At 37.0% G+C, this 12,817-nt stretch overlaps 1 protein-coding gene across 1 annotated transcript; it reads left to right on the top strand.

Annotated features, from left to right (window-relative positions):
• The first annotated feature begins 1,980 nt into the window (after positions 1 to 1,980).
• Positions 1,981 to 12,463, top strand: LOC113077985 (ethanolamine kinase 1-like). Its single transcript, XM_026250243.1, has 7 exons — positions 1,981 to 2,358; positions 8,400 to 8,659; positions 9,645 to 9,785; positions 10,983 to 11,125; positions 11,790 to 11,873; positions 11,969 to 12,129; positions 12,321 to 12,463. The coding sequence occupies exons 1-7, from the start codon at positions 2,179 to 2,181 to the stop codon at positions 12,396 to 12,398; spliced, it is 1,047 nt and encodes a 348-aa protein (XP_026106028.1). The 5' UTR covers positions 1,981 to 2,178; the 3' UTR covers positions 12,399 to 12,463.
• Positions 12,464 to 12,817: the final 354 nt, after the last annotated feature.

The following is a 12,817-nucleotide window of genomic DNA, read 5'->3' as shown; positions in this document are numbered from 1 at the left end:
TAAATGCAACAAACAACAATGTGGTGTCATTTATTATAAGTTATTATTAATGTTTTGAATTAGCTTATACTATTATAAATAAAATATAAATTATAAATATAATACTATTCATTATGTAAATTGTTCATGTGTGAAATATTACATGCATATATCCGTATCGTCTGTTTTCTATCAAGGATTTATTTTTTATTCTTTTTGTGGAACAAAAGTGCATCTGTAAAGAAAGGGGCTTTTGAAATGTCAGTTTTATGGCCATCTTGTGGGGTGAAAGAGTGGGGTCATGAATATGTTTAGAAACCCATCTGTCTCCTTTTTGTTAAATTACCCAGCATTTGTATTTATTGTGCAGAGAATAATTCACAGAATAGATTTTGTGTGTATCTGTGTTTTTTTAATGTAGAAAGAATACATGTAAATGTAAAGTGCACGTGCATGAAAAAGAGAGGCCAGGACAGACGCAACTGCACCAGAAGTGTCAACATGAACTTTGAAAGGGCAATTTGTCTTGGGTGTGGAACTCTTCAGGTCTCCCAGAAAGAATAACTCTTTATAGTTGGGTTTCTTTTAAAGTAAACAGATAATTCATTGTCTGTTCAGTCGGAGTGCACATTACTCTTTGGCATTGCATGAACTGCTTTAGTAGTGTTTCTGCAGAAACAAGTTCAGAGTTTCCAGGATACATTGTTAGGAGACCAACTCCCTTCAGAAAAATCACACAACATTCCAGTCCTCAAGAACAATTGAGAATCCCTGACTAAAGAGGAAACAGTTGACACAGACATGTATCTGCAAGTGTGAAAGCATGACAGTGTGTGTAATGGCACACTCATCACCTATAATATGCCTGAGAGGGATCGTTTCCTGTTTGGCAAAGTAAATTCATAGTCAAGTAGAAGATATTTCAGACTAACACAGAACTATATATATATATATATATATATATATATATATATATATATATATATATACACAGCACTCTATTAATAATTTAATATGCCAGTGTGACATAAGGCATACTCTTTAAAGAAGTTAGCTAGTTGGGGACATCTAGTGGCTGAATGTTGCCATCAACCAAGGTTATTATAATTACCCATTCTTACTAGATTTTATTTAGTTTAACTTGTGTAATATAACTGTAAAATATATAGACAATATATTATAAAATGACAATATTATAATAAAGAAATATATATATATATATAATTAATAAATAAATAAAATGACAAAAATACAAAGCAAACTAAAATACATTTTAATTGAACTTAAATTAAAATGAAACATAAAAATAAAAACCTATTTTAAATGGTAATAATAACTATGATAGTATCTCGCTATGTAATATAACATGTATAATATTTACAATTTAGCCTAATACAATATAATATATAAAAGTATTAATTATAGTAATATATTATATCATACTAATCATGTAAAATATTAGAACATTTTAGAAAACGGTTCTAAAATATGTAAATGGCTTGCGAATGTTGCAAGGAAAATAAGAAAGAAACAATCTCGTATTATATTATATTACATTATTTTTTATGTAATTTGACCAGTTTTGACCACCAGAGGGCACTTTAGCTCATGTAGCCTAATAAAAATGAATGAGCAGTAAAAGACTCTAGTGGCCTGAGATCAGTTTTGACAACGCACTCCTCTTTGACTAAACATTCATATTGCTTACATTACACATTTTCTACTATAGCCTATTGTTTCTTTCTAATACTAAGGCACATAAAAGTATACTATAAAAAATACCAAATTATGAGCAAATTTTTATTGATAAAGACGGAGAGCAAGGTTACTAAATTTACTATGCCGAAGGATTATTCGTAATATTCATGAGCCAAGTGTTTACAATGGACAACTACGAAGGCAATGTCACGTGACCTAATTAATATTAATAAGCCATCCCTTAGCCAAAGAAAAGGCCAGTGAGTCTGACTCATTAATATTCATGAGATAGGCCTGCGTCATCGGATGATTTTTTGTGGGCGGTGTCCGTAGAAGGAAGAAGTACCGTTTCTTCTAGTCGTGATGATAGAAACCGGCATATGAACCACTCCTCTTTCTCTGAACATATTGAACCAGACGGGACCTCCACTGCACATTCAAATAAAAACCTTCAGAACCCAGGAATACTTAATATAGGTATTGAATACTTCAGAAATTTTAATGTCGGGCATTAATAGGAAGCTAAATAATATGATGGAGACGGAGATCCACGTGCCGGTTGGATCACCGACGATTAGAAAATTCCAGATATTCGTGGACGAACATAACGTGACGGAGGGGGCGATGAAGCTGATTAAACAGCTCAGACCGGGCTGGGACCCGAACCTGATTCGGACGAAGGTAAATTAACGTTACGTTAGGTGTGATTGTCTGTAGCTTGAGCAGGTCACTCCCGGCGTCTTTAGGGCCTTTGTATAAATGTATTTTGCGTTTTTTTTCCACTTGGGAATATCGTCCTTAACATGGTGTGAATTACGTTGAAGCTTTTTTTTGTTATGTGTTTTCACGTCATATTGCTAGATATGATCCCATGGGTGACGTTGGAAACTAGCCTTGCTAACTTAGCCAGCTGCAAGTCATTAACATTACATCCAGTGCAATGACATTTGATCATACGTATTCTATAATAAAACAAGTATGAAGAAATAATGTAACAATGAGCGTTACGCATGAGGAGATGGTGGTTGAAATGAGCAGGGTAAAAGAGGTTTTCATTTTAAATTTTTGACGCGATGCACGTCTGTTGGATACGTCACTGGCCAGTCAGCGATGTAGCTGAAAATCAGAGAACAAAACATTTAAAGGGATCATATAATGTTTTTTTTAAAAGATCATTATTTTGTGTATTTGGTGTAACAGAATATGCTGACATGCTTTAATGTAAAAAAATAAAAATAAAAACATTATTTTTCAAATACTGTAGATTATTGTAGGTCCTCTATGCCCAGCCTCTCTCAAACGCTCGTTTTCTACAAAGTCCCTCCTTCCGACAAGCGCAGTCTGCTGTAATTGGCCAACTGTGAGCAACTAGAGACAAAAAAGTTAAAAAAGTCAGGAAAATCTGACCACGCCACCAGCACTCATTATTAAAAATATATATTTTACCACATTAAAAGATATGTTAAAACCTTGAAGCGGCACTTAAAGGGTTAGTTCGCCCAAAAATGAAAATTATGTCATTAATAACTCACCCTTATGCTGTTCCAAACATGTAAGGCCTCCTTTTATCTTCGGAACACAGTTTAAGATATTTTAGATTTAGTCCGAGAGCTCTCAGTCCCTCCATTGAAGCTGTGTGTACGGTATCCTGTCCATGTCCAGAAAGGTAAGAAAATCATCATCAAAGTAGTCCATGTGACATCAGAGGGTCCGTTGGAATTTTTTGAAGCATCGAAAATACATTTTCGTCCAAAAATAGCAAAAACGACGACTTTATTCAGCATTGTCTTCTCTTCCGTGTCTGTTGTGAGAAAGAGTTCAAATCAAAGCAGTCTGGATATCCGGTTTGCGAACGAATCATTCAGTTCACCAAATCGAACTGAATCGTTTTAAACGGTTCGCATCTCTAATATGCATTAATCCACAAATGACTTAAGATGTTAACTTTTTTTAATGTGGCTGACACTCCCTCTGAGTTAAAACAAACCAATATCCTGGAGTAATGCATGCACTCAAACAGTACACTGACTGAACTGCTGTGAAGATGAACACTGAGCCGAGCCAGATAACGAACAATAGACTGACTCGTTCACGAGTGAAGAACCGGTTGCATCGGTGTTCGGATCACCAGTAGTTCTTTTGGACAGTTCGATTCAATAAACCGGTTGAAGAAAACGGTTCACCAGTTCTTTTGCGGTCGACGTAATGGCGTCATTGGCGATGATTGCCCTTGATTCAAGCCTTCAGTTTACCCGCGCCCATAACACTAGCACAGAATCAGTTCAGAATCAATCACCAAAAGAATCAGTTCAGTTCAGACGCTCTGTGTGTCGGTCTGCTTCACGCTGAATCACACATGCGCAGTATCATCAGCTCCTCGGTTCACGAATCGGACGCGTCTGACAGAAACGGTTCTTGACTCATGAACGAGTCAATGTTTTGTTCGTTATCTGGCTCGGTTCGGTGTTCATCTTCAGCTCTCTCTTCACAGCAGTTCAGTCAATGTACTGTTTGAGTACACGAATTACTCCGGGATATTGGTTTGTTTGAACTCAGAGGGAGTGTCGGCTACATTAAAAAAGTTAACAGTAAGTCATTTGTGGATTAATGCGTATTAGAGATGTGAACCGTTTAAAACGATTCAGTTCGATTTGGTGAACTGAATGATTCGTTCGCGAACCGGATATCCAAACTGCTTTGATTTGAACTCTTTCTCACACAGACACGGAAGAGAAGACAATGCTGAATAAAGTCGTCGTTTTTGCTATTTTTGGACCAAAATTTATTTTCGATGCTTCAAAAAATTCCAACTGACCCTCTGATGTCGCATGGACTACTTTGATGATGTTTTTCTTACCTTTCTGGACATGGACAGTATACCGTACACACAGCTTCAATGGAGGGACTGAGAGCTCTCGGAATAAATCTAAAATATCTTAAACTGTGTTCCGAAGATAAAAGGAGGTCTTACATGTTTGGAACTGCATAAGGATGAGTTATTAATGACATAATTTTCATTTTTGAGCGAACTAACCCTTTAAGCTGTAGATAACTGACAAGCTACGCAATATCACGTTCATTATCCAAGGCGATTCATCTGCGATAATGAACACGATATTGCGTAGCTTGTCAGTTATAATAAGTTGTCAAACTTATAACCAGTACTGTACTTATGTTTAACAGAAAACTGGCTAGCTGAAGGTACAAGAAAGAGCATCACAGCTTGAGCTAGCTTACACATGATACCAAGCGTCATGAATTGTCAATGAAATAGGGCTAACTAGCTTACATTTTTAATATCTGATTCACTATCTAGCTACTGCGTAACCACATTTCAGTTAAACTTGAATACCATAGATCAAATATATTTACTCAAGCAGGTGGGGAAGTTGTGGCCTAGTGGTTAGAGAGTTTGACTCCTAACCCTAAGGTTGTTGGTTTGAGTCTTGGTCCGGCAATACCACGACTGAGGTGCCCTTTAGCAAGGCACCGAACACCCAACTGCTCCCCTGTGTGCATGTGATTGAGGAATTCTCGCAATGCTCTACCACTGAGCCACAGGAACCTGATTAAAATAATTTCCTTATTATTCGGATATTAAATTTTATTTGTGCTTGACACATGTATTTTTATATGTAGACTAAGAAATGCTGTCCAATGATTGTTTGCATTATTAAAAAAAGTTTTTAAGACAGTAGATTTTTTGTTAACACTTTACAAAGCAACTGTTTTGAAGTCTCATTTGTTAATGCATTAACTAACATGAACTAACAGAGAAAAATTATCGATATTATTGTTATTATTATTAAGTTAAGTGAATCTAGTATTCTTTAGCATTGCTGGTTCCATGCCATGAACCCTACCTCCACACACTAAACACAACCAAACTTTGGCTCCAACAGGGTGATATAAACTGAACCGTGGCATATCGTTACACCCCTTATGTGACATATGTATGTACAGTTTGTATATGTATATATAGTCTGTACAATATGGTTGTCAATGAGCTTGAAAGTTAATCTAAATTTGATAATTTGAAAATGTAAGGGATTTTAAAAGGTTTAGGTTATGATGGTTGTTAAGGTTATGTTCAACTGTGCTTTCATTATAGTGTCAACACAGTTGTGTTTGCATGTTCCAGTTCAGCCGCATTTTGACACATCTCAATAAATCTCTTAAGTACGGTGAAATGAGCTTGCTTAGTAAGGTGCATTGCCATCATGTAAATGTACTGATGTGGCATTTATATAAATTCATATATTACAGAAAACCGATTTAAAAAAAAAAAACAAGGTATTTTTGGTCAGACTTGGTGTCAATACATTTTGTTGCCGGTTGTGGTGCTTAGGTTTCTGTGTATACACATGGATATTTTACACAATGGTCAATCTGGACTATGCTGGTGCAACAGTTACACACTTTCTTCTTTTGTTCTTGACTCAGGTCACCTCTGAATGAGAGGTTATCACTAACCTGGCGTTCTGCTTTGAAACTAGTTGATCTGATTAGATTGACTCAACCCAAAACCACGTTTGACTCAAAAGTGATCGCCCTTTTCCATTTGCGTAATCAGATCAATCTCAAGACTTCATCAGAAAGTAGTTTATCCTAATGCAGCTGATCAGACTCTGTGAGTCACACTTACTGTCTGGCCTGATGTCTCCACCCATCACCACATGGACTACACAGTTAACACAACTATAAACTTTGCATTATTGCACCGATTGTCAGCCTTATCTGTCATTTCTCTTTGAGTGTTATCAGTTATGATGTTATGGGAAGTGAAGGTTGCTATTGTACAGTCTTATTATTTTTTGTTTGTCTTTTGGCATATGCTATAGATTTAATATGCCAGAAATTATACAACTATATTAACCCTGTAAAGCATGACATATGAAATATAAGTCAGAAAATGAACACTTCATTAAACCTTTAGGCAAAAAAGAATTTAATTTTTTTAGTATCATATTTGATACATTAGGCTTTTATGGCTCATACAGTTGAATACATTGAGAATATGCAATTATATATTCACACTTTTTTTTTTTCAAGAAATTGATGACATATGATGCAAACCTTCTGATTCCTTTATTTATTTATTTTATTTTTTATTTTTTTTATGAGTTTCTAACTCATTCCTTTCAAAAGCCCTTATTGTGAATTTGACAAAACTTCAACGAAAGTCAGCAAGCTAGATAATTTAACCTTGGTGACATTCAAATCTTCAGAATACACAAAAGGGATAATAAATTTATCTAAATTTGCATGAGACAATAACACATAGCCCAAAACTCTTACACTGACCCAAGATAAGCTTCATTTTCATATTTTATTCTTAAGATTTTGGGGTCACTCCCATACTGTTGGACAATAACGAGTTGTGTTTGCTACAGGTTTGAAGCCAGGATGAATGAACCTAATCCCGTTCGACCTCCACGTGGGTGGCACAGCACTGTTTACAGATAGCCAGCATAGCTTTCATCAATGAAAAACACGCATTGTGCCCAAATATATTGTTCACAGCTGCTTTGGTGCAATTGTTTGAATGAAGCCAAAATGCTCAAAATAAAGCTCCTCTGTTGGCACATGGCATACTGATACCATTCATCAGATCTCAACAAGATGAGCTCTGGCGTTCCAGCGGTTTAGGAGCTCGGCATGGTCATACGACATTGCTGAAAGAGTTAGACATTATGTTGTGGTTGACCTGAGCTCAACTGTAAACGCTGACAATTAAATCAGTTTTTACTATTCAAACTATCCTGCACTTATTCATATAATTCTGAAATATTTGCTGTCAGCAATTTATCTTGAACCCATTTACTGTAAAACAACACTTAGTCAGAACGGCACCTGCTCAGAGTTGAATTCATCCTCTGTATGTCGACCAGTCGTGCTGTTTGTACATTAGTCATTTCAGGAATCTCAGAAATGCATTGGTGGGTGGCAAGGCCAGTGCATTGAATTGTGGGATACATTGCTACAGACACAAAGCATTTGAAATCTTGCCAGTTTATCATATGCTCCATCGTGATTGACATTTGAAATAGCCTATTTCTTTCTTTAAAGAAATAGTTCACCCAAGAAAGTTTGCTAAAAAAGAATTACCCTCTGGCTGTCCAAGATGTATACAAGATTGTTTGTTCATGGAACAGATTTGGAGAAATGTAGTGAATGGGTGCCATCAGAATGAGAATCCAAACAGCTGATGAAAACATCATAGTAATCCACACGACTATCACGTTTATTAGCTATGTTGTGTTTTTAAGAAATTAATCCATTAAGGCATTTTAACTTTAAACTCAAGCTTCTGGCCAAAATATATTCCATAATAATGCTATTGTCCTCTCACATCAAAATCCACAGAGTTAATGGTTAAGAACTGTTTTTGCTTGTTAGCAGCGCTTGATCTGTGCACATGTCTCTCCTGATCCAGATGATACATTTTCCACTGTATAAAGCAATATTATGGATGGAGGACTCAGGTGATGGAATGATGGAAATTTCTCCAAAGAACAAACAAACTCTTGGATGGCCAGATAATTAGTAAATTGTAATTTTTGGCAAATCAACGTGCAGTTCTTGATGCATGAAATGCATCACATTACAGAAAAAAAAAAGGTTTTGAATGCCATTTCAAGCTGGCTGTAAAGTTTATGCATCCTGCAACAAAAAGTAGCCATGATTGCATTCTGTATTTTTATGTGTTTTTGTCCCTTCAGCTGTTCACAGATGGCACAACTAACAAACTGGTGGGGTGTTATGTGGAGGACTGCCTTGATGATACGGTGCTGGTGAGGGTGTACGGCAACAAGACGGAGCTGATAGTGGACCGAGACAACGAACTGAAGAGCTTCCAGGTTCTGCACGCCAATGGTTGTGCACCACGACTTTACTGCACTTTTCAGAATGGCATCTGCTACGAGTTCATGCAAGGACGCGCTCTGGATACTCAAGACGTCAGGGACCCCGTGTTACTCAGGTTGGTCTGTTCCGCACAAGGCACAAAATAGAAGGATCCAAATAGGTGTTCGTTCTAAAAATAACACATCTGTTTGGTCTTTTGACTTCGGCATTTGGGTTAGAACACAGAGTGCTTCAATCTGATTTGAGCTTAAAATACTGTGCCCCTTTGTGACTATAATAAGGAAGTCATTAAAACTGACCTTAGCTCTTTTCCAAAACCTTATGCTACTTTCTGTTTTGTAATTATACTAATTACTTATACCTGACTTGTCCAAATTCTAAGATGCTATTCTATGATAAGAGAATCCCAATGCATTGCATTAATTTTTTTTTTTGCATGGTTTAATAAAAAGGGATTTCTTATGCTAACCAATTATTTGATAACAAAATACAGTAGAAATTGCTACATGAAATATTAGTATAGTTCAAAATAACTTTTCAATTTGAATGTCACATTGATCCTTCAGAAATCATTCTAATATGCTGATTTGATATTCATTATCAATATTCATTATCAATGTTTTATAAATAGTGTGTGTGTGTATGTGTGTGTATAGAGAGAGAGAGAGAGAGAGAGAGAGAGATCTTTTGTAAAAATAAATTGTCTTCACTTATGGTCAGTTTAATGCCAATGATATACATGCCAATGAATACATTTTAATTAGTTGGAGTATCCCTATTTGAAACATAATTTGTTGAAAAAGAAATAACAAGAACAAAGCTGACGTAGTAGACACCCTTTGAAATATTGAAGAATGGTTTGTGCAAACATTCCTTATATATTCTGAGTTAACTGCAAATTTGGAGTGAAGTTAATTTGCGCTTCATGAGGGTCACGTAATCTCCTTCCAGGCACACAGTGAACCGTATCAAAATCTGCGCCGGTGACCCTGGGCTGATGTCTGTTTTTCCACACAAAACAGCTTTTTCCAGGCATTGTGTTTAAGCTGAGATTGAACATTGCCATTTTGACCAACGTCTTCCTTTGTTATTGTTGGCAGACTGATCGCACGAGAAATGGCCCGCATTCACGCCATCCACGCACACAACGGCTGCATTCCCAAACCCAACCTGTGGATCAAAATGCGCAAGTACTTCTCGCTGGTGGCCACTGAGTTCACAGACCAAGCCTCCAACGTCAGGTAACCCCCAGAGAGTGAACCTCTCTTAAATTATCTCATGAAATGTTCTAACGCACATAGTTCACAGCTCAGAATCAGATTGGATGAGACCCATTAAAGCATGATTTTGCTTAGACAGGTGTTTCACGGTGCAGATTGCTTTCGTCCATCTAATCTCATGCACAGAGCTGTTATGTCACATAATCATCTCCACTGTCTGCATTAACAAAGATGCTTGCTCTTAAAAGTTGGCAGCTGTTTACATAATACACATGCGAAGTCATTTAAGTCATCAGCAGTCATTCGAGCATTAGTTTCATAAGCATAGTTTCTCTGATGGAGGTTATGTTACTGCCCCAAGTCTAAAAGGATGATTTCATGCAGTAGTTTGCCGTTACTTTATACAAGTCATAAACTTCTGCAGTAAATCAGATCAGCACTGCTAGGTTTTGAGTGAGCCACTGCAGCACAAAAGAAGATTCTTGAAATAGCTCCTTAAGCCCATTATGAGGGGAGAGTGGTCACTCAGACAGGCTTTCTCTCTCATTGGCTGAACTAGACTACATTCTGAAGTTAAAGGTGCTGTAGGGAACTTTTGTAGAAAAATATTTTTTACATATTTGTTAAACCTGTCATTATGTCCTGACAGTAGAATATGAGACAGATAATCTGTGAAAAAAATCAAGCTCCTCTGACTCCTCCCAGTGGTCCTTTTGCCATTTGCAGAAAGTCATGCGCTCCCGGTAAAAAATAACCAATCAGAGCTGCAGTCCGTAACTTTGTTTGTGTTCAAAATGTAGAAAAATGTATATAATAAGTGAGTACACCATGAATCCATTTTCCAAACCGTGTTTTTAGCCTGTCCTGAATCTTTAGGGTACACCTATAATAAGTGTTTATATTCTGACTATTTTAGATTGCTTCGGGGATACCGCGGCGGAGTAACCCAGTACCTTTTTGATTCTTCATAGACATAAACAGAGAGAAGTAGCTCCGGCTATGATGTTCTTCCGCAAGACGCAAGCAGTTCTGTTTATTAACCGCTAGAGCGTCAAAAGTTCCCTACCGCAGCTTTAAACCTGATGAATTACATTATTTAGTTATGGGAACATTAATTTCCTATAAATAACATTTTGTGCCATTATTCTTTTGTCATGCACTCTTGACTCTCTGTTTGTCATGTGAATCACTGATCTGTTTCTGTGTTCTCGGAAATAGAATCCAGCAGGAAGTGCCCAGTCAGGAAGTGCTAGAACAGGAAATGATGTGGATGAAGGAACACCTGTCGCAGCTGGGCTCTCCTGTAGTGCTCTGTCACAACGACTTGCTCTGCAAGAACATCATTCACAACGCAAAGGAGGGTGGGTATACTTAAACACTGTATGAAATCAAACTTACGCTATTTACATTTATAATAAATGTCCCTGGTCTTATTGTACACAAAAGTGTGTATAAGAAGCGAGTCATTTGGTATCAAAATCTTTCTCTGTCTCTGAAATGGATTTTCTGGTCTTCGGGTGTAATCAGTCATGTGGGAAGGGGAGCATGTGAATTTTCAGCATCATTACTCCACTCTTCAGGGTCACATGATCCTTCAGAAATCATTCTAATATGCTGATTTGCTGCTCAAAAAAAAAAATCTGAATCTTTTGGAAGGTAGTGTCTTATGTCATAGTACTCAAGTTTAATGCACCGTGAATGTCTTTTTTCTGTTGTTTTAAAATCTGCAGTGTGCAACAGAATAGCATTTATATATCTCAAGTTTCCAGATTTCTCAAACACTACCGCTGCTCCGTCCACGCTGCCTCCTGGGTTTTATTGTTTAGGCAAACATGAGATCCTGCATTTGGTTGAGCCAGAACTTTACATGTTGGGAAACTCAAACAAAGAAATATTGACAACACCATAGAGCCAAAGTGCCTTTTCACCTAAGGCATTACATTTTGAGATTTAGTCTCAAAAATGCATTCAAGTCTAATATTTTGTCTTATTTACTGCAAATCAACCCCCCCGTGCTGTTTTCAGGTCATGTTCGGTGTATCGATTATGAATACTCCAGTTACAACTACCAAGCATTTGACATTGGAAATCATTTTAATGAATTTGCAGGTGAGCAGCATTAAAATATAATTTATAAAAATAATCCTTGGGGATTTGTTTTGCATTAACCTCATTGTGTTTGTGTGTGTGTGTGTGTTTATCAGGAATGAGTGAACCTGACTATAACCTTTATCCCAGTCGAGAGATGCAGTTGGACTGGTTGCACACTTACTTGCAGGCCTACAAGCTCTTTTCCAAGAAAGGTGAAGAGGTGAGCCAGCTCGAACTGGAGACGCTCTATGTACAGGTCAACAAGTTTGCTCTGGTGAGTTTGCAGAGGATCAAAGAGGAGGAAGTGTTTTGATAATGCTGCATTTAGCAAGTCGATTTATGTTTGTTTATACTGATTTTTGGATTTAAAAGCTTTTTGCATGTTGATTGGTGTCAGTGATACTGCTGTTTATGGATTGAGCTAGAAGGCTTTAGCTGGAAGTTATTATTCTTTCGCTTTGGCAGGCCTCACATTTCTTCTGGGGTTTCTGGGCCCTGATCCAAGCCAAGTACTCCACCATCGAGTTTGACTTCCTCGGGTAAGCAGTGTACCCAGCTCAGCAAACCTTTCATCTCTGTTATGGGGAGGAATTATTTACAGGCATAAAGATCTTTATCAACTCTGACTGTGTTAAGAGAAATGGATATTAATGGCAGATAAAGAATGTACAGTAAGTGATACGTAAGTGACAGGAAGTGGTGACTTCTAATGCAGCCAATACCCAAGCAAGATGTATACTGGAAATAAATCCTGATATTGCATTTTTGGACAAATTAAACCAAATGTCCATTCATGTATTTTTACTCTTTCATGTAAGTCAAAAGATAATTAGGTAATTCTTGAGCAGAAACCTTTTAACCAAAGTTAATTCTTAACTATTCACCAGACAGAATCACATTGGGTTCATGGCTAAAACAGTCCCAATACCATGTCTATTGTCGTTGCACTTTAAAAATACATA

The sequence above is a fragment of the Carassius auratus genome, unplaced genomic scaffold (assembly GCF_003368295.1).
Source record: "Carassius auratus strain Wakin unplaced genomic scaffold, ASM336829v1 scaf_tig00023713, whole genome shotgun sequence".
Classification (NCBI taxonomy): domain Eukaryota; kingdom Metazoa; phylum Chordata; class Actinopteri; order Cypriniformes; family Cyprinidae; genus Carassius; species Carassius auratus.
The sequence above is the reverse complement of the archived record's forward strand: the minus strand, read 5'-3'. Positions and strand labels throughout refer to the sequence as shown.

What these genes read in the sequence shown, in the direction of transcription:
- LOC113077985 (XM_026250243.1), top strand. Translation starts at nt 2,179, where the DNA reads ATGTCGGGCATTAATAGGAAGCTAAATAATATGATGGAGACGGAGATC. An exon ending in CGAACCTGATTCGGACGAAG is followed by an intron (nt 2,359 to 8,399) that starts GTAAATTAACGT and finishes TTGTCCCTTCAG; the next exon opens with CTGTTCACAGATGGCACAAC. An exon ending in AGGGACCCCGTGTTACTCAG is followed by an intron (nt 8,660 to 9,644) that starts GTTGGTCTGTTC and finishes TATTGTTGGCAG; the next exon opens with ACTGATCGCACGAGAAATGG.